This window comes from Sardina pilchardus, chromosome 17 (genome assembly GCF_963854185.1).
Source record: "Sardina pilchardus chromosome 17, fSarPil1.1, whole genome shotgun sequence".
Classification (NCBI taxonomy): Eukaryota; Metazoa; Chordata; class Actinopteri; order Clupeiformes; family Clupeidae; genus Sardina; species Sardina pilchardus.
In genome coordinates, this window is record NC_085010.1 from 29,164,753 (window position 1) to 29,187,376 (window position 22,624).

Below are 22,624 nucleotides of genomic sequence, written 5' to 3' on the forward strand. Positions count from 1 at the left end.
GGAAATGACCGGGTATATGCAGTCATTCCTTGTATTTAATTATTTTTTCCCGTCCCTTGGGGTTGTAAGGGTTTGAGAAGAGTTAACTACAACAAGGCAATAATTCAGGGTGAACATCGGACACTTAACAATGTTGCAGAACCTTCTCACAAAGAAAATAACAAAGTCCAGATAACCACATTTGAAGAACGTGACCAAAGGCTAGCTACGTATGTGCAGCAAACGACCAATCCACATAGAGTATTGTCAATGCGTATGAGAAAAGGCGGAGCTGGAGCAGGCAGTACAGATAACCACTGAAGTACATGGCTGCTTGTGTTCGGGAGTGCCGTTGATTAAACTGAGTTGCGACGGGATTTTACGGAAAGTTTGGATCTATCGTTTCATTTGGATTGCTCTTGAGAGGATACACTTGACGCAAGGGTAGTTTTTTTATCAATTAAAAACGCATAAGGCTTATATAGAACTGTTCTAGCGTTGGTTAATATTTACATAACCTTGTCACCACGGTTGACATACTTTCGAAGGCTGACGTTACAGCCGTGTTTGGCAGAACCATTTAATATTTTGGTCTGAGAGAGCTAAAAACGATTCAACTTTAGGTCAGGGTGTTAAAAGTTATTTGTTGTTGTAACCATCTATATAAATAGGGTTTTTGATATCATATTCTTTCCATTCAGAAAAACATGTTATACAACAGGGAAGCGCTGACTGAGTAAGCGTGGTCTTAACGCCGGTCAGATTACTGCCTCACGCGCGTGTAGTTTACTCTTGGCCAAATGGTTCAGTTGCGGTCATTGTCAAGATTCTTTGACATAATGGAAAAGGTTTTATTGGAGCAAGGTTAAATTACATTGCTGTAACGTATTTACAACAAAGCGTAGTATAAGTCTTACGAAGTTGATAGCTAGTTAGTTTGCTAAACGCGTTCCCTCAATTTGGGATTTGCCATTTTAGATCACTGGGTCATTGCTACTTCAGAGCGGTATTTCAGGGCGACAGAGACATTTAAAACATACAAAGCATCCTAAGGGACTGGTTCAGTGGAGTAATGGTCGTAAATACGATCCACTGGTTCAGGAAGGGCTTGCGGCTCCACGATAATCCTTCACTCAGGGAATCAATTCAAGGAGCGGACTCCGTCCGCTGTGTGTACATTCTCGACCCGTGGTTTGCTGGATCATCCAACGTTGGCATCAGCAGGTGGAGGTATGTAACGTTAGCATGGTTTGCTTTGGTCTTTCACTTATGTTACTTTGTATTATATTTCATATTTTCATCTGTTTTCAAGATGTCTTATTGTGGTTAATTTGTTATTAATGCAATGTTTGGGTAAGAAGAGGTTGTGTTATTTTGAGTAAAAGTGATCTGATAGATGGATAGATAGATACTCTCAACACTGATACTGATGTTCCTTTGCACACAAGTTAGTCAAGTAGCCTAAGTCTGCACGAGGTAAATGGAATAATTGATTGCTATAGTATAACATGTAACTTTTTACAAGAATGAAAATAAGTCTGTCAGTAGGGGGTAGCTGAATGACATAAATTGTGGTCTAACCTTACTTTATTGGATGGCCGTCTAATTATTTAATCCCTATATTGAGTCACAATGCCAAGTTTATTAATGAAATCATCATACAATTATTCACATTTTAAGTCTAGTCAGAACAAAGGTCAAATGTTACCACTTTGCATTAAAATATACTAGTCTTCAGATGGATTACATCTGACTATGTAGTCCAGGCAGCACATAGTTTGCAATATTGATAGGCCTGATAAATGCTGATATTTAGGAGTCCAAAGAATGTCAGGGTCAGTACCAAACCACTGCTAGTGACATAGCCTACACAGGTCACCACCGGGGATTTTTGTCACCTTTTTGCATTGGAGTTCATCTGTGAGGCATGCAGCTAAGGGTAGAATCCAACGACCCCTCACACCCTCAGACGGAGGAATCCGTTTCTTTATTGTGATAAGATCTGGCCTCTCTGTTTTAAGATGCCACACTGTCTCCGATTGCCTGTAAACTGTTGACTGAGTGAAAAAGAAAGTAAGATGTTATTTTCTGACACCTCAGTCAGCCCTCATTTATCAGAAATGAGTGACTGTTTTGTTATGTAATAATGAAGGTAGTAGTTATAGTGAAATTATATAGCTGTGACTATCAATTTGCAGCCTACACAGGATTATCCAAACAACAGCACATACACCCAATGTAATGACTAGGAAATTTAGAATAGAGGTTTCAAGTAACGAAACTACTGAGTCTTAAGTAACTTTGTTTGGGCACACTTCAGAGCATATACATACAGGCACCAGAGTATGTCTGTTATAACTTTGTCATAATCGCATAATTCACTTTGAAATCGTAGAAATCGTGGTTAAAACCATCACTAGCATGCACAGCTCATTGTACAAAAATAGCAACAATCACGCCATTGTGTGACGCACAAGAATGCTTTTGAAATCACAATTTCTTACCTTTCTTAAGCTTGAACTTGATTTGTGCCTGCCTTAGGCCTGCATTTTCAAATGCCTAAGGTGACTGTAATATTGGCTATGAAGCTAAATGTTTCCACTTTACTGGTAATATGGTTGGTAAGCATTAGAATTATGTCAGGTTTACAGTGCATCTGAATAAGCTTGCAAATTTAGCACAGTTTAGTGTGTCTCATAAGAAGGCTAGCTCTGTTCTCATTAATACATAATTGTTTTGAAAGCCTCTGAAGCACAAGAACACCTGAGGACATAGGACAGTTTCTATGTGATTGTGATTCCTTGTCATGTCCGCTGCCTCCTACAAAGCTCTGAATGCATTAAGGCTCATGAGTCCTCTGCATTAAATAATACAGTGCGCAGCTAATGTGTCCTGCCGAAGATCGGCCATTCCTTCAGTCATTATCTTGAAAGGTCAGCAATTAAAATCTTAAAAGAAATGTGTGCAAGAGGAGGAGAAGATGATTGTTGTTGTTTTGATGGCGCTGAGCATCATTTTCCCAAATCGCAAGCAATGTGTCACTGTCTCACTCCTGAGCTTATGCAATGTGGTGCCTGGAGAGGCATTGCTCTATTCTCACCGCTATGCGTGGCTGTGTCCCCTCCTCCCATCTGGCCTATACTGCCTTTGGTTCACACACAAGCTGTTTTCACATAGAGATAGAAATAGAGATGGATGTTTTCACATGGAGATAGAAATAGAGATGGATTGATGCAAATTTTATACATGGAATGGAATACCACCACCCTTCCACCTGATGGCATGCATCATGAGTAATATCCTGCCCTTACAATCTGTCCTACACACACAACATAATTAATATCCAGAAGGGCATTTCAGGATATTGTATTTCGTGAGATAAATACTTTCTAGAAAGTTTGTTGGTCGGCGGCGTGCCAAATACCCTGTCAGAGTTGGATGTAGAATTTCCCCACATTAGTGGCGTTAAGTCCAAGCGGTCCTCAGGGAGCAGAGTGTGTCCTCGGCTCGGTTGATAGCACCTCATCAACAGTAACCACGTGTCCCCGGTTCTGCAGTCAGCTTCATCCCAGAAAGGGGACCAAGAACAAGGCAGAACCCACTCCTCCGTGGTGTACGTATGGGTCACAAATGGGTTAGTGTGTCAGAAGGGAAGGAAACCCTTGAACACACGCCCATCCCTCCCTTGTACACACGCCCATCCTTAATGTCTCCACGCATTTGAGTACGACCTGGTTATATCAATGGCAATGCTCAAGGGTCTAGGTCGAGATAATCATCTGGCTGAATAACCCGCCAAGAGATGCTTGCTCCTTCAAAAAAAACATTCCTTAAGTAACTCAGCTGTTTATGACCAAACTTGGTAATGGAGGGAGAGTGCTGCTTGGCTTTGAGCTTTGGTCATGTGTGACTGAATTTGCTGTAAACCAAAAACACATTTAAGCTTGCTGCAGGAATTGTGATGGTTTTTGGATTGAATAAAATCAGCAGCATTACTATGACTTTCCATGTGTTTTTGGTGAAATATTGTAACAGAAAATTGCAACCTGCAACTGTAATGTCAGCAAATTCTTGAATTACTGAACAACGATGGAACATACTCATACTCAGCTGTGCCTGACATTTCAGTCCTGGCTGATTCTGTTCTCAGACCAGGGTCCGGAAATGATCAGGATGTTTCTGTCTCTGTCCCTGGCCAATGCAAGCCACTGTTGTCTGCTTGGCAGCTGGAGGCAGTTTCCATCTGAAGATGATCCACCCTCCTTGCTCTTTCTGCCTCCTGCACACGGACAAGCCAATTCGGAAGTTTCCTTAACTGGTCATACTAGCATGGAGCATTTTGATCACTATGGAAGTGATTAGTTGGAAGACCTGTTGCTGTGTTGTTAGTGTGTATTTTGTCTTGCCTGGTGCTTGTCCTTGTCAGTAAGCTTAAATGTTTCTGACCCTAGCCTCAGTAGGGTGTAGAACATGTGTTCTCTGACGAGATTCACATTCACACCCCTTGACACAATCATTGCACAATATTTTAACATTTACATCCAAATAACCAGTTCTGACGTTGTCAGTTGGTCCGTATGAGATCATGTTTGGCTTTTACTGCAGTGATGAGCGGATGTTCCTTAGACGACTTCACTGTTTTCCTCATCTTCACTTTTTCCGTGTTCGTATGCTTGTGCGTGTGTGTGTGTGATGATTGGCCATTTATCTACGATTATTGTTGAGTGCAGATGAAGTATTTTAATTTTTGTGATGAATTTGGTAACCATGGCAATATGTCACAGCATCACAGAAGAGCTTTGGGCGTGTTTGCAGATTGCACAATATTTCCCTACTCTCCCTGTTTGTCTCAGACAAAGAATGCTGTCGTTGTTCCACTTTGTATATCCCAAGGTAGCGTATTCATGAGGTCTAATTGGTTGGAAAAATAGTCAACCCCCACCACCTCTCCCCCAGCGTTGGTGGTAAAAATGTCATGAATTCCTTTTCACTAATGAAATGACAAAAGCGCAAATTGTGCACATGTGGTAGTCAGAAGATGTTGTTTTGTATTCTGTAATGAGTGATGCTCTGTTTATCAGCCAGTTGTCAGCCGAAAAGGAAGTCGAGCACTCTATTTGTCACATACAGAGCTACTGTTATACAGCATGCTGGGCCCAGTGAAATGGCATAGTAGTAATTCTATCCAAGTTTTTTCTTTTGTTGGTGTGGATCAGCATGAATAACTATTTTCTGAACAATGTTGAATGAGAAGCTTATGTACTTATTACACAGAGGTATCGGCACCAGCTTGAAATTGTGAAATGTCCTCCAGTGTCGAACGTCTTAGCTGGGCGTGATGCCAGTTAGCACTACTCTACCCATTCTACTGACTAGTTGTAACATGCCCGTGTGGCAGGCAGCCCCTTCTAATTCCATTGACCCAGTGTGATATCGGAGGGGTTGGTCAGGGACGTGCAGGATTGTAGCCACCGTCCTCAGACATGCGACTGTATCAGTGTTCGATGTCGGTCAAATGCAAACCACCGCGATTCTTAATGAACATCACACATGGGTGTCAGTTAGCGACAGTCTCATCCACAGTGGTGTGTGCCGTGTCATTTTGCTCTTATGCCCGTTGGCGTTAAGTACGGACTCTGGCCAGTGGAAATCTTCACCAGCTTCTCCCATGTCTCCTGTGACAACCCGTGTCGTTCCAGTCAGTGGGTTTGTTTAGGGCCCCTGTGACGTCAGGGGCCGTCTGCTTGATGCGAGTGCGGGGGCGAAAGGACGAGGACAAGGGGGAAATGATTGCCCTGGACACCGTCACTCGCCTTACGCCTGATGATCACCCTGCCACGCGCGGAATTGGATTCTGTTGTTGGTGTTTGTCAGCCTGTGGCGCTTGATCGGTTGGTTACCGTACACGCCTTGTGAGGTTGGGATTACCCTTTCCCTTCTTCAGTGTGTCATGCATGACTCATGAGGACACATGTACGCACAGCACTTAGGATGTCCATGGAGATCCGCAGTATGCCAAATGAGGTGGACTTCCAATTGCTTATTTCAAGCGCCTTGTGTTCGTAGAACATGCATGAGTAGCTTTTCATTTTGCCAAGCTGCTTTTTCTGTCACTCACCATGATTTGAAGGTATACGGCACGGAAGCATCTAAGTTGCTTTTTTTTTATTCAAGTACTTCACACGTAGTCCTGTGGAGAATGTATGCATTTTGAACTGTGAGGTTTGTTCATGCAACACACAACTCCATAGGACATTGACGGTCTGTTTGAAATAACTGACGTCTTCCGTTCCGTCTGGTATTATGTGTTAGTTAGCTTACACCCATAGGCCTCTGCTGCGGCTGGTCTGAGTGGAATTTGTGGGACTGGTAAGCTTGTCCGACGTAATAACAAAATCATCATTTCGCTGAAAGGAAATTTTTGCCTCCAGGCCCGAGCGCAGCAAGACTCATCATGGCGCCGTTTGCCCATGAAATGCCAGTCTTGCTCAGCTAGTGAGCATCAGAACAGTGTAGGCTACTGTTTTACATTTAATAGCAGTTTCCCTTTATATGCCTGCATTAGCAGCAAAGCCAAGGACCCTTATGCTTTGGCAAACGGATCCTTAGCTAAACCACCCCCCTGCTAGAATATTCTACTCTGTTAATGTAACTGTAGAATGCACGGGGTCTATGCTGTTGAATATTTAAGCCTAGCCACCGGCATTGTCCATTGCATTGTCTCATACGTCAGCAAACAGCCTGACCTGTTTTAACCTTTCCATTGAAAGTCTCATTTGGCAATGAGTAATGCAGTGTTGCCTTGCATGGCGCTCAAACAATTAGCATGTCCTGGACGAGCCCGCTTTTAGCTGGTGCTCCATTTGCATATTGCTTGTGTCGACTAGTTAGACTTGCGCCGGTTACTCACGATGGGCTGTCATGCCCTGTGCTGTAGGTCATTATCAAAATGTCATGGAAACCTGAAAACTCACTTGCCATGAACCAGACTGGTCTAGTCTGTGTTGATGTTATTGTGTGAATCGGAAATGGTCATCGATGCTGTAATAATCAGGTAAGAACTATGCCCACAGTTCTTACATAAATCACCAAACTGACCAGTTTACTTTGTTCAGATCCCTGTCATAGTGCATCCTACATTGTAGCGTACAGTTTGTAACCTTGAGCATATTAACTCCATGAAGTTAGTTCTGGGGAAAGTTCAGTCAAAGTTCAAGCGAGCTGAGGTGTGGACTCCAGAGCAGATCAGCACACACATTCACAAGCAGGGCGGGCAGCACAGCTGAGTTGGGGCCGACAGGATAGGAGCCGGCCGGCAGACACGTCCTGTCCCGCCCCGCATGATCTCCTGTGCTGCCCGGAGAGGGCCGCTTACGTAAGAGCCCTGGCACGGGCCCAAGGCGGGAAGTGGGTTTCTGGGTCACACCCTCATGACGTCAGGGGGCTCGGCCCACCTCTCCCCAGTCGAGTTGCCGGGTATTTTTTTAGTTGCGCCTTTTATGCACGACAGAGTTTTGAACAAAAGGGCCGTGTGGCTGGCTGGAACGACGCGGCTGTGGGTTTTTGGCCCGACTTGGCACCATGACTTCAGCTGCAAATTTGTCCTGCTCGAATCCCCACCGCTGAGACTTGTGAGAATAATTACGTCCCTGTACATGCAGCCCAGATGAAGTCATGGTTTGGTTTGGTTTGGTTTATTTATGGGGAAACGGACTGTTTGGTCTATGTAGTCGTGCAAACAGCTCCGCCTTGACGTCTGTTGGCACTGCATTGTTTTAACTCGGCGCCCTACTGCCACCTGGTGGAGAGAGGAGTGCTCACCGTTCAGCTCTCTTCCCTGCTCTGTCTCTCCCTGGACTGTCTCTACTCAGGAACATTGTGTTCTGCACTCTCATTAATCTCATCTGGGATGCAGCAGGAGAGAACCGGCGAGGCTTCATAGCGTACATCGACATTCTCAACGTCTCATTTGCATGTCCTGAGATCTGTTTACAGTGTGTTTTCTGTAAATCCAGCAAGATTGGATGGAACACTTCTGCATCTGTGTTTCATCGTAACGTCTTGTCCACTTTACCGATGTCCTCGATCGGCATCCTCGGGCCATGTCCTTACAGAAGACCCCTTCTTTTAAAAGATAACCAGTTGCTCAAAGCAAATCAAGTAGCATGGCACGGGAGCCTGTTTTCTATTTAAGGGATTGACCTTCAGTCAAGTCTTGTGATCATAATACATAGCCCACTGTATATCTGCAGCTCCAGTCAGCCCCCGGTGTTATTTCTCAACACTACATTGTGACAAATTCAGCTTTGAATTTAACATGTTGTTTAGGCTGATTTGTGACCTGTTTTGATGATATTTTCTGTGTGATTTGGTGATGTTAAGGCGGTTCCTTACCATCGATTTATGAATAGTTTGTTTTAAGCAACTGTTGGATTTGTTCTCTAGCAGATCAAAGAAATGAAATGAAATGAAAGGAAATGGTGTGTTTGGTTAAAGAGCATTGTGTTCCGTAAATCTCATGCGTGTGATCTGTGCTCCGCAGGTTCTTGCTTCAGTGTCTTGAGGACCTTGATGCCAGCCTGCGCAAACTCAACTCTCGGCTGTTCGTGATCCGGGGCCAGCCCACCGATGTCTTCCCCAGGCTCTTCAAGGTACTGCACAAGCAGCCATTGAGTGCCTGAAACTGAATTACATGTTCAGTGTCAGATCCTCCAGTGTTTGAATAACCAGTATTACAAGCAAGTCGTGTCTTTCTAGATCATTAAAAGAAACACTCTCTCTTCAGTGATCATCATTCATATATGTTTGTGGCACTTTAGTATTCTGAAACCCAAGTGGCCTTCATGTGGCCATATGATCTGATCTTTGTGTGTGTGTGTCTCTCACACGACTGTTGTCCTCAGGAGTGGAACATCTCTCGCCTGTCCTATGAGTACGACTCCGAGCCGTTTGGGAAGGAGCGCGATGCCGCCATTAAGAAGCTGGCCAGTGAGGCCGGCGTGGAGGTGATCGTGAGAATCTCCCACACGCTCTATGACCTGGACAAGTACGTTGACCCTGGCTGACCCTCAGATCATTTTGCGTCCTTTTTGTGATATTCATTTTCTGACCGTTTGCGTATTTTTGCCTTCCCCTTCATTGTTTTGTGTACATTTTTTAATCTCTCTTTCTCTGGCCGTCTTCTCTCGTTCAGGATCATAGAGCTCAACGGCGGTCAGTCTCCGCTGACCTACAAGCGCTTCCAGACGCTGATCAGCCGCATGGAGCCGGTGGAGATGCCTGCAGAGGTCATCACGGCCGACGTCATGGGGAGCTGCACCACGCCCATATCAGACGACCACGATGACAAGTTTGGGGTGCCTTCTCTGGAGGAGCTGGGTAGGCATCGCCCCCTTTCATCTCACCCTTGTCCCTTCTCCCCCTTTCTGATACGAACAGTCGAACAGGTTCCAGTTCACTCCGCATAGCTCAAGTCCTGTGAATTGGCAACGGGGAAAACTACTTACTTTGTATGCAGGCGTGGTGGAAAATGGCCTTCCTCTGGGCTTTTAAGGGAAAGGACATTGTTTAAACTGCACAGGTCATGATTAGGAGTGGAACTATTTACGTGGAAACACTCTCTCTCTCCCTCCCTCACTCGCTCTCTCAATCTCTCTCTCTCTCTCTTTCCCTCTCCCTCTCTCTCGCTCTCTCTCTCTCCCACTCTGTCTCTCCCTCTCCCGCCTAAACTCTTTCCTAATGTGCTATTTTTAGTGTCTGCTGTGTCTATTTTCTGCAGGTGTAATTTTTCCTGCAGCCGTCTGGTATTTCCCACAGTCTCGTCCTGATGGGAACACGAATGGCTTTATTACACAACTGTCCATGTGGGCAGCTTTGAGACGATGTTCTAACCCTGTTCTGTGTTCTGTGTTCTGTGTTCCGTGTTCTCCAGGCTTCGACACAGAGGGCCTCCCCTCAGCCGTATGGCCAGGAGGCGAGACCGAAGCGCTCACTCGTCTGGAGAGACATTTGGAGAGGAAGGTACGGTCCAGCCCGCCTCCCGGCACGCACATTTGGACACCCTCGTCCACACAGTAGCGCTATTGGCCACTATTATTTTGACCTCGAGCTGTAATTTTGAGGCGCCGGTCGGTCGTTGACCCGTGTTCTCTGTCCTGCAGGCGTGGGTGGCCAACTTTGAGCGTCCCCGGATGAACGCCAACTCGCTGCTGGCCAGTCCGACGGGCCTCAGCCCGTATCTCCGCTTCGGCTGCCTCTCCTGCCGCCTGTTCTACTTCAAACTCACCGACCTGTTCCGGAAGGTGAGTCTTCACAGACAAACATCTCTCACCCCCCCACCCCCCCCACCCCCAAAGTCCCTCAAAAACATCCGGACATAATGGGACTGAATGAAGCTTGAATAGTCCTGTATTTATTTAATGGCCTTTTAATGGTCTTCCTGGCCTTTGTTGACAGTCCTGCTTTTACCTCAGCCATTGTGTGTGTGTGTGTGTGTGTGTGTGTTCTAGGAAGCCCATTTACTTATTTGACTTAAGACAACCATTAGTATTCATCATTAGTACTCTCCTCCCCAAATCAAATGTTGTCCCCTCGTACTCTGTGGATGGGATGTCACTGCGTCATCCCAACACATTATTAAAGACTGAAGTGCTTTCTGATCATATGAGGAGGGACAAATCTAATGTTCTTAACCATAATGGGTTAGAGTGAGGTCCATGAAAGAGCCCTTCAAAACACCATGAGTGCAAAGTCCTTGATGAGCATAATGGACCAACCTAATGGACGAGCGCCGCTCACACTTCCTGTTTGTGTTCTGTGTGTGTTCTCGACGCTCACACTTCCTGTTTGTGTTCCGTGTGTGTTCTCGGCGCAGGTGAAGAAGAACAGTTCTCCGCCCCTCTCCCTCTACGGCCAGCTGCTGTGGCGCGAGTTCTTCTACACGGCCGCCACCAACAACCCGCGCTTCGACAAGATGGAGGGCAACCCCATCTGCGTGCAGATCCCCTGGGACAGGAACGCCGAGGCGCTGGCCAAGTGGGCCGAGGGCCGCACGGGCTTCCCCTGGATCGACGCCATCATGACCCAGCTGCGGCAGGAGGGCTGGATCCACCACCTGGCCCGGCACGCCGTGGCCTGCTTCCTGACCAGAGGAGACCTGTGGATCAGCTGGGAGGAGGGCATGAAGGTAGATTGGGGCGTTGGGCAGGAGGAGTGACCTGTGTGGAGTGGATGTGGCCTAGTGGAAGGGCCTGCGGTCTCAGTCTTCCATGCTAGATTCAAATGGAAAAATGTTGACTGTTGCACAAATGAAGACCTTTTTAATTAGAGTCACTGAACTTTAAAAGTACATAATGGTTCCGTGTTAAGTCATGAGAAGCCACTCTTGTTAGGCCTTTAGCTCATTTAAAAACAGAAGGAGATGAACAAGGTTCTGAAGTAATGGTGTTTGTTTGCCTGAGCTGACACTTGTCACGTTTTCATTTTTAAACTATTTGTGCATGCAACTATTGATGCCTTGTGTTTATGTGCACATCACTAACAGTGTTGGTTTCTGCGGCGTGTGTGATTGGCAGGTGTTTGAGGAGCTGCTGCTGGACGCCGACTGGAGCGTGAACGCGGGCAGCTGGATGTGGCTCTCCTGCAGCTCCTTCTTCCAGCAGTTCTTCCACTGCTACTGCCCCGTGGGCTTCGGCCGCCGCACCGACCCCAACGGAGACTACATCAGGTGGGCCTGCCGCTGCCGCTCACCCGAGAGCTCTTGTCTCAAACACAGCCGTTTGTGTGTCATGTCTAAGTAACACAATTGACCCCGACCTTGAGCAAATAGCGACTTTAAACCAATATTTGCATGAAGGGAGCTTCCCCCCCCGCCCCCCGCAGAGTTTAAATAAAGTCTGCGCAAGCAGTAATTACACAGGGCAGGTGGTGGCCCACTGAGAAAAGGGCAAGCAAGTCGAATAAAAATAATTTGAGTTGGAGGAGACGGCTTGGGGTGAAAAATAGACTCTGCTAGAAAGAACATCCCCATAGCTAAGAGACTGTGGAGGCTCAGTAGTCACTGAAGTCGGGGTTTTGCTTTGGCGATGTTTGTATAGCATAACCTATCAGGAGTGTCTGTGGTCTCCCTCTCAGTGGTCAGTCCTGTTCTTAACTGGACGGTGTCCCTCTTATGTCCTCAGGCGCTACCTGCCCATCCTGAGGGGTTTCCCAGCCAAGTACATCTACGACCCCTGGAACGCTCCGGAGAGCGTGCAGAAGGCGGCCAAGTGCATGATCGGGGTGCACTACCCCAAGCCCATGGTGCACCACGCCGAGGCCAGTCGCCTCAACATCGAGCGCATGAAGCAGATCTACCAGCAGCTCTCCTGCTACAGAGGACTCGGTCAGTCACTCACGTGGAGTCTTGTCTTTTCTCCTGCCCTCTGAGTCAAAGCATACGTTTTATTTTAGTCACATCCTCTTTTGGGGAGGGAAAAGTATGAAATTGCCGTGATGGAAATGTATTTTACTTTGATCAAATGGTTGTTCACTAATAATGATCTTTATATGAGTCACTTTGTTCTGTGGGCTGGGTTGAGTACAGAGGGTGAACTTTTTCCTTGTGATGGAAAGTATGAAATTGCTGTGATGTAAATTTATTTTCCTTTGATCAAATTGTTGTTCACTAATAATGATCTTTATATGAGTCACTTTTGTTCTGTGGGCTGGTTTGAGTACGGAGGGTGAACTGTTCCCTTGTGATGCTTGTGTAGGCCTGCTAGCCACGGTGCCGTCCAACACCAATGGAAATGGTGAGGCCTCCAATGGCATCATGGGATTCCCCAGTGCAGACAACACACAGGAAGCTCTAACCGCCACCTCTTCAGGTATGTCCAATGACTTTTTTTTTACCTGTGGAGAGTGTGTGTATGTTTTTATACAAGTGTGTATGTGTGACATTTACACATTCTTCTCCATCCAAATATAAACCTGGTTGAAGTTGTTAGCCAGCTAAAGTGACATTTCTGGGGGGTGTTTCCAGGGTATCAGATGCCCATGGCATCCCAGGGAGAGTGGCACAGTGGGGTGATGGCATACCCACAGATCGACCCCAAAACACAGCGATCAGGTGAGGGGCAACCACCAAACATAGAGCCACACTCAATTCCCATACAGAGCATGAAAACAATGAAGCTTTTCTCTGATCCGTGGAGCCTGTGTGCACTGTTGAGTAATCTGTGTCTGGCCTGTGTGTTGTTCTCTGGCAGGTTATGTTGGCAACGGCAACAGTGTAGCCTGTTACAGGCAGGAGGCCCAGCAGATGCCTGGCCCCTCAGTGCTGCAAGGTACGGTATGCGTGCCCCGCCCAGTCATGTCAAAGCATGTCCGTAAAACACAATATAGTTTACTGTATGTTGAACCATACATCTGTGTTAAAACATACATCTGTGTCAATCAAGTTCTAGTCTACAATAATTGGTCGGAACTGTTGAATGTTAATTGAACAGAATTACGTCAGAATTATGTCATACTGTACTTAGACGGTGTAGACTTAGACAGTGCTGCCGATGCAGGAGTTTGTTCAGTTCTGTTATTTATGAAGGTGCATGCTACTATTTGTTCCAAAGCGGTGTTCTCCATCCATGAACTTTTTTAAAGGCTTTTCCAATAATCCTCGTTGTTAATATTCCTGTTTCGCTCCTCCTGCTCCTCCTCAGGTCGTGGGCTGCACCCCACCAGCACCCTGCCCTCTGGGAAGCGCCACAGCGAGGATTTGTCTCCCAGCATGGGCTCCAAGGTGCAGCGGCAGAGCACCACCTAGTCAGGTAAGCATCGCCGCTTGGGCATCACAGGGCCTTCTGAATCATGAGCCTCTTGAAGTACCAATCATATTTCCGTTCCCATTTTAATGCCTTTTGTGTGTGTGTGTGTGTTTTTTGTGTTTTCTCAGGAATACGGATGACTTCAAGGCAGCATCACAAACACTTACAACGACTTCTCAAAAAACATACGGGAACAGATCTATGCGCAGCCAAATCCAGACGCTGTCATTCATACATGACAAGAAAACCCGGAGACCAAAAACGCTGTTCTTTCATTTTTATCCTGTTACATGTCCGTGAAAAGAGAGACCGAAGACAACACTGATTTGACCAAACACATGTTGGTCGGTTTTTTTGTTTTGTTTTTTCCTTCCCGTAAGCACATCCACGTCTCGAAGTCTAAAACTGTAATATAGTCACTTGGACTACACTACCCCCAAGCGGGCGGCGACGTTCTCACAACCCTGCAGCGAACCACTGCCCTGTGGTCTCATCTTGCCACCGCCGGCCACCTGAAGTGCCTGAGGCACTCGGATGGACTTGGGTGGCAGACCTTTTGTGTATATAAGGATTTGATGAGTTCAACTCACATACAACCTGTACATATTTGATATTGTATGTGTTCTCTCTCTATCTACTTTTGTCTGGTCATAGGCCCAGTGATATATTTTTGATATAAAGAATCCTTGTGAGATTAATTTTACTCTGTTCTTTATGGAAAAGTACAAATAAAAGTAAAAAAAGGAAAAAAAAACTTTTTTGGGACTTCCCCCACCTGCTGACCTAGAAGGTCAACAGCGGCCTGGGTCTTGCTGGCATGTTGTTTTTTCCTCCTCCTGTTCAACTCCATTTCTTTTCTGATGATTCCTTCTCTGTCCCTTCTGCCCCCACCACCACCACCACCACCCTTCCATCCACCTATGCACCCCAGCCCCTCTACTCTGTCTTCTACTCTTATCTTCTCTTTCAAACATTTACTTCTTCTGCACTCGCTGTGGTGACGTGCCGCAGTAACTCATTACAGTATTTTCCATCCTGGTTGCACCCACACTCTGAGGTCCACTCTGTTCTCGTCCCTCCAGGCCAATCTTGTTCCACCCCAGCGCCGGTAATACCTTCCCCTCCTGTGATTATCTTTGTGTACTACTGGAGTGTACCACTTCACTTTGTGCTTCTCTGTCCCTTATGTTGTGCTCGTTTTATTAAATAAAATGATAAATGTGAACTATTCTGGTCATTTTATTATTATTATTTATATATGATGCAAAGGAAATGCATTGAAGATTAGGCATGTTTCAAACTATAATTGCTAATGCATATTTTTATACAGAACCATAAATATGAACATACTAATACAATGTCACCTTTGGCTATGTTTGTATAGACCTTGCAGCTTGCGTAACCACTGAAGGTATCCCCCCCCCAAACATTTTAAAATGTTTCTCTTCTTAGACCTACAGTAAGAACATTGTCTAGACTGGTTATCACCAGACCAAGCTCAATATTCTAAGAGTCTGTGTGGAGTCGACTCTGTATTTTCTACGGCACAAGAGACGAGATCAACAGGCATAGTTAAAATGACCGCGCGTTTGGATAGTCCTTCAACCAATCAGACCAACGATCCTGGTGCATATGCCAGTTTGGGATTGGTCCCCGTAGATTTGTAACAGAAGCTGGATAGAGAAGTGTGGAGGTTTCCAGCCTGAGCTGCAGGGCTAAATCCAATAGCTGGCATACAGTATCGGGCTGGGTTTACCCAGTCTAAACATTTGTCATGAGCAGTCAGGAATCTTGCTCTCCTCATTTGTTTTCTGAGGACAGTGTGTGCTTTCAAACTATTAGCATTTTTTTTTTGTCATTTTATTTGTAAGGGACCATGTACAGTTTTTAACAATATATGTTTCCATTTGATGCACTGTACCAGAGCTAGCCTTAGGCTAATTTACATCCGTAGTCCCCCCAATACTCTTATGCTGGATGTTAAATAATAATTGTGGTTGTCTTGTGCAACCCTGGCCTATCAAGCTGAATTTGGCAGCACATGAAATACCCTCTTCAGTCTTGTTTACTCCTCTTGGAGTTGAAGATGGGTGGTAGCCTTTTCAGTCTTGTTTACTCCTCTTGGAGTTGAAGACGGGTGGTGGCCTTTTCATCACAAGACGACGTTAGACTGGAGCGCATGAAGGTCCTGAGTGGAGCGGAGTGCAGTGACAACCTAAATGAAAATACGATTATGAGGATGAGTCCTAACACAGAGTCGGGATGTAAGAAATTAAAATTGTTTTATATTGTGCTTCAAAATGTCATGAGCACTCCTCTTGAGAGGTACTGTACTTAGCTTGTTCTAGCATCCCCTGTATGGACACCATGATTCAGCTTTACAACTGTGAATGTTTACAACTAATAACCAACATTTTAACCTTGATTTATTGATTTAGGGTCTTAGTAAAAAGGATAAGCAGGCTGACACAAACATATAAACAAACAACCAACTTTTATTTTGTTCTTTTTCATTGCTTTGTGGTGTTAGTGCATAATCGAGAATGGCAACAATGTTAGCCATTAGCCTTAGTACACTCAGCAGTCTGAAATACTTCAGCCTTCCAGACGAATAATCGAAACTTAAATAATTCCTACAACTTGTTACTGCATTTGTTCCAACGGGAATATTGTGTTTCTCTGAACATCTGAACAAATGTACTGTACGTACCATGTCATATCTTAACAGTCTTTCACTTGTGTTTCACTTTTTTTTGATCACGAGATCTATAAGATATACATTATAGTGATCATGTTTCATGTCAACAGAGTAGTCATTTTTTTCCAGTCTGGCTTTATATTGCATATCAATTTCCCCACAGTTTCTTATGCAAAGGGAAGTCAGCCAAGCCAGGCTTCACAGCAGTGTGGCTCACTCTAGTCTAGAGTCCAAATCACTCTTCTGAGCACCTCAGCGGGGCCACTGGGTTGAAGAGTGGCCTCTCCGTGCGTAGCTTCAGCCGGCCGTAGCTGGCCTCAAAGTCCTTCTTGGTCCCGACGATGACGTCCAGGCTCCCCGCGCGCACGTCGTAGCCGTACGACGCCAGCTTGCTGATGCGGTACGTGACGATCTGCGTGGTGAGCTCCAGCACGTTGGGCGCCTCGCGCACCTGCTCGGGGGTCAGCCCGGCGTCCATGAGCCCGCTGAAGCGCCCGGCGAGCACGGGCACCGAGTAGTAGAGCAGCGCCGGGCAGCGCAGCACGATGCCACGCAGCTCCTCGCCCGAGCAGTCCAGCGCCGCCTGCGTGTAGTCCATGGCCTGCTGCATGGTGGCCGGCTCCATCTCGGAGATGCAGGCGCGCAGGCTGGACACCAGCTGCAGCAGCTGCTCGGTGGTGAAGCCGCGGTCGTGCAGGAAGCCCAGGCTGTCGCGCCAGGCCTCGGCCGGCCGCAGCATGATGTACGGGTTCTGGCTGAGCAGCTTCTGGAGCCAGACGCGCAGGTTGCCCTCGTGGCCGCCCAGGTCCAGGTAGGTCTCGCGCAGCGTGTGGATGACCTCCTGGTTGCGCCGCACGGGCCGGCTGAAGCTCTGCGGCGCGCTGGCCATCAGCTTGCCGATGACGCGCTTGCTCAGCCGCAGGCTCTGCAGGTAGCGGAAGTTGTCCAGCTGGTTGGCGTGGTTGGACACGGCGAAGAAGGAGGCGGGGAACTTCTCGACGATGCCCAGCAGCTCGCGCTGGTTGGGGCAGACGGTGGCCCAGAGGTCGCGCTGCGCCGCCACGTCCTCCGGCCGGCAGAGGATGGCCTCGGGGTGGGCCTCCAGCACGCGCGCCACGCAGGCCGTGTCGGCGCCCATGTCCTGCAGCAGGCCGGCCGTCTCGCGCGCGTACGTGGGGCTCTCGAAGAGCACCCAGCTCTTGAACTTGCGCACCTTGCGGATGTCCACGGACAGGTCGTAGAGGGTGCTGACCGTCTGCTGGTTCTCGGCCAGACTGCTGCTGACGAGCGTGCCGTTGCTGTAGGCCCCCGTGGAGGGCAACAGGCGGAGCCGATGGCAGGCACACAGGGAGGCAGTGGTGGCACGAAACATGGTGGCAGATACGGCAAACTCAGGACACAACCTGCCAACACAGCACCATACATTACATAAACATTACATTATATAGGCATTACTACCACTAGATCTACTATTAACACTTTGTTACAGATAATAATATATATATATTATTAGATCGTTATCACTATTACCCTACCGTTATAACATATATTATTAGATTAGATTAAATTCAGGTGAGGATGTATAATACTAAAATTATATAAAGCCCAATTTTGTCACGTCAGAGAGCGTTATTCTGATGTTCTGTCAACACTACCACAACTAAATGAGAGTCAGGAGGAGTCACGCGGTGAAATTTGGCATAGCATGCTACATGTCATGGGTACACCATGTCCCAGCTTTAGGGACAGAACACCAACACCCCGGTATGCGATGATTAGACAACACATGACAATGCAAAAAAACAAATATGTTGTATAATAACATGTTCTGCTAGCCTATATACGGGCATTTCCCAGAATTCGGGTCAATTTATGTCCCCTGGGTGTAATTATATGAAAAACAAACTAAATCGAATAAATTTGAGCACCACTAATTAGTATAAACAAAACCAAGCATAGACTTTTTTTATGGTTGCTCATACTAATGATTTTAACACATTTTATTGATGTTTTATGGTACAAAAACTATGTTTTGGTGTTGTCCCACACTAGAGTTTTTAGATGTCACGTCATATCTCAAACATTATTTATCACAAATTAATAAAAAAAAGTATGCATATGAATTAAATGTTACCTGAACTAATAGACTACATCCACAGATTAAGCATATATATGCATTTTATACTCTATTTTGCTCTATTTATACCTGTCCCATGGTTTTGCCGTCATTACCATCACACTCTACATAGAGGCACTTTCCTACTGTTTTTTCATCAAAAATGTATTTGGTAGCCATGGTAACATAATATCATAGTGGAGCACATGGATTTCAAGCTGCAAGACAGATGCCCTAATGTCCAGAAAAGTGACTAAATCCACTCTTTATTCTTCGTGTTGGGCATGTACACTTATTATGCGTCATTACCATACGTGTTGTATTTCTGTATTTTAAATATTTTTTTAATTATTTTTTGTCACTTTAATAGTTAAATTGTGTACATTACACATAGAAAGCTAGCTACACTTGCTTAGTCATCATCTCTGCTTTGGAAAGCTAGTTTTTTGACAAAAATGTCATTACCAGCACAGTCATTACCAGCACATTTCCATCAGTGATTTGTCATCACCGCCACAAAATGTCATTACCAGAACTGCAGTGTCATTACCATCACAATACATATTTTTGGCAATAAATGATGTATAAATTACAAAAATATCAAACTATTATGTATTTTTGACAATGTTGGACAGTCTACATGATCACTGTATTAGTTTACTATCAGTGATTTGTCATTATCACATCAAACTGTCATTACCAGAGCTGCAGTGTCATCACCATCACATACATATTTTTGCCAATAAATTAGGTATAAATTACAAAACTATCCAACAATTATATATTTTGACAATGTTTGACAGTCTAAATGATCACTGTATTAAAAAAGTTTTGATTTATGGCATTTCCTTAAAATAAGCTTATATTCAAAACTAGGGTAGATTGATGAATCAGAAATGTAGATACTAAAATGACTATAATTCATCTTGCAAGTAAAAAACAACAATACCATTGAGCTAAAGATGAAATAGATTTCATTAGAAACCAGAAAATGTTTTAAAAGCATTGATTTATCATTTAAGCTTCATTTTTTATATCTTTTTGATGATGTGATGGTAATGACACATTTACTTGACATAGTTAAGAAAATGGCAAAAAATAATAAATTCCCTTATTGTATGGTCTCAACCAAGCTCATAACGTCACTCCTGACTAAAGGACCATTAATTTGATGTATACCAATTAGTCAAATTTGGAATTGTGATTTTCAAAATTTCAGCAACCCAATTTGACCCCTAATCTGGGAAATACCCATACACAGGTAAACTTACAAATTTACGATTACATTTGATGTGAACTAAGGAGAGTACAAATTGACCATTTTGTACGGTAGGCATGCAACAAACAACACATGCAATTCAGCGTAAATGCACGATGCAACTGGACGCCATTGTTTAAGGTAAACAGAGAGTAGTTTAAAAAGGAAAACTCACCAAAGTCAGTAGCCTATATGGGTCCCTGCCTTTCTCTCCACGTAGGTGGCGTGACTGATGTTATTCCACTTACACTAGCAGTTTGAACTAGTGTTTTTCCTTCACAAAAAATGCACATTAGGCTATGGTTTAGACAAGAGTGGCACAATAGCTTACTCTCTCCGGGGCCAGCAGCAATAACAGTGCTCGGTGCGCACAATGGCTTGTATATGATGTGCGTAGTCTGCGTACCTTATGTAAACGCTATTCTCAGCTTGACTTACGATGACATAGCATATGTACCCAAACGTACTTGCGTAACTCACAACATCGGGCCTTGACCAATCGGATCGCTCGGGTAGAACACATGGGGAGGAAGGGTGTTTATTTTTTTTCCATACAAGTGGGCTATACATACTTTTTGGCATGGAGGAATGGAATGAACAAACTGTTAAGCTCGTAATGTAGTAGGCCTATGCCTAAGAACTGTAAGATAGGCCATATACATGCAAAGCAATAGCCTATTATAGGCTAAGTGATAAGTAAAACGCAGCCTACAACAGTAACGGTGTCATTCATTCTCCATGTATTCTTCTTCTCATCATATGATATCAAATAACGCACATGCAATATGGGCTCTGCTTATGACAATCAGAGCTCAATATATAATCAGATAATATAATCAGCATCGTCATCGCCACCTACTGGAGAACGTATAGAACACAACACCTGATGCAATATATGAGATGCATTTATTACATATGAATGTACAGAAATTACTATGAACATAGGCTAGACGTTTGATATATTCTAGATATTAAATCAAATGTTAGTTGAAGAGAGAGAATTGCCTGTACCAAATCATCAGGATTATGCAATTCTTCACTGTCCTGACCTGACCTGTGGTGTAGCGCCCCCCCTCTCAGTCCTCAGCAGTGCTACAGTAGTCAGCACTCATATGGTGCTGGCATGCCATACTGTATATGGTTTCAGCATATATCATAACATGTCAGCAACCATAAACATTTCAGTCGACAACATGTTACCTTGACACCAGTGTTTAAAAAGGGAACATTCATGATATCTGAAGTTGAACTTTCTTCCCTGAATTATCTATACATGTGCTATAGATTTATGTAATGAAGATCATGCGGCCTACCAAATGCCCTAACATAAGTTATACATTACATGTCTTTGCTCAAACTTTATATTGTACAGTCTTGGTCAAATTCTTTCGCAGTGACACACGTCTTATTTTTCACAAACTGTGCTGCTTCAGTATTCTGGGAATATATTGTTCTTGTTTCTCATGTATAAAGAACATTTATGAGCATTGCAGCTGCATGCACATCTGGGGTAACCTTTACTAATAAGAAAACACATGATTTGAATCCATAATAGCAATCAATCCGCTCTTGTAATTCAGTCAGAATGATAAACAGATTTCAGCAGACTTGTTTGCATATATACCTCTGTGCTGCTGAAAAATACTGAAATATGTTATCTGATCATTTAGGTCCAGATAGTGAAATGTAAAGGTTTGTGATACGGCTAATGTATTATGCTAATGAAGCTATTTGCAATGAGTCACTGATAATATGCATCTGATCACACACAATAAAGTGCAAACAAGTGAGTCAACCACACAAACTGAAGCAGCGAGTTTGCAAATCACCACACTTTGTGTCGCTGTTAAAGCCATGACTGTTTCACAACCAGCAGCATGCCACTTTTCAAAAAGATGTTGCAGTTGCTATTTTTTTCTCATTTATAAAACATTTTCAAATCCTGTGTTGCAACTACTGTAGGCCTATGCTGTTTTACTCAGATGGAAGCAAATGTCAGGATGTGAGGAGGGGACCCTGTCACTAGATGCATTCCGTATTTGGTGCAGTACAGATGTCTTCAGCTATGTAGCTTTACTATTGTGCTAGGCCTATATGGCATGAGGCAATTAAGTCCAGAGCAATGTGCGCTGATACCTTATCCGTGCACAATAAATGTAGTTAATAAATGGCTACAGACACTGATGAGTTTGTGTAAGCTTATTCAACATTTGAAAACTCCTTGTCCATATCTTATGTCATATGATGGTGCAGGAATGTCTGATCAAGATCTGTTGAGATCCAAATTGAATGGTTAAATACTGACATGAGTTCTTGATTGTTTCCCCTAAGAAAAGACTCCAAACACAACTGGACAACATGACATTCGGTTAATTCTTATGCATTGCATGAACAGTGTAGTGTGCACAATATGTCTGTCCCCTCTTGAATCCTGCATTATTTCTTGTTTTTAATCTATCATCTCTCTATGTCTGTTTCCTCTTTTGTATATTGTTTCTTGTAAAGCACTAGACGACTACAAATATAAATATATAAAAAAATATATTGGTGAGGATCAGTAACATTGTGTGTCCTTTGCTTCAAGTGTGTGTAATAAAAATGACTTTAGTAATTTCTTGAAATGTCATGTCAGTGGTTCTGTTCTTTGGTATACGCAAACTCTGAGAAGAAATTCAAATGATAGCAAAATGACATAAAAGCATCCTTATGCCTACACATGCTATACTGTATTTCAAAGCTGGTCATAATGGTGGTGCTTGAGAGCCAGTTGT

General features: G+C 44.5%; 2 protein-coding genes across 2 annotated transcripts; one reads left to right on the forward strand and one right to left on the reverse strand.

Moving 5' to 3' along the window:
• The first annotated feature begins 274 nt into the window (after positions 1-274).
• On the forward strand, positions 275-14,535 carry cry1a (cryptochrome circadian regulator 1a). The gene is made up of 14 exons (XM_062517582.1): positions 275-1,209; positions 8,522-8,630; positions 8,883-9,025; positions 9,173-9,357; positions 9,911-9,999; positions 10,140-10,280; positions 10,853-11,164; positions 11,553-11,704; positions 12,159-12,361; positions 12,732-12,845; positions 13,001-13,087; positions 13,227-13,304; positions 13,677-13,784; positions 13,910-14,535. The coding sequence occupies exons 1-13, from the start codon at positions 1,052-1,054 to the stop codon at positions 13,778-13,780; spliced, it is 1,875 nt and encodes a 624-aa protein (XP_062373566.1). The 5' UTR covers positions 275-1,051; the 3' UTR covers positions 13,781-13,784; positions 13,910-14,535.
• A 1,992-nt stretch (positions 14,536-16,527) lies between these two features.
• On the reverse strand, positions 16,528-20,277 carry LOC134061789 (transcription termination factor 2, mitochondrial-like). The gene is made up of 2 exons (XM_062517584.1): positions 20,029-20,277; positions 16,528-17,882 (listed from the first exon to the last, which is right to left on the reverse strand). Exon 2 carries the CDS (start codon positions 17,849-17,851, stop codon positions 16,715-16,717), a length of 1,137 nt encoding a protein of 378 aa, XP_062373568.1. The 5' UTR covers positions 17,852-17,882; positions 20,029-20,277; the 3' UTR covers positions 16,528-16,714.
• Positions 20,278-22,624: the final 2,347 nt, after the last annotated feature.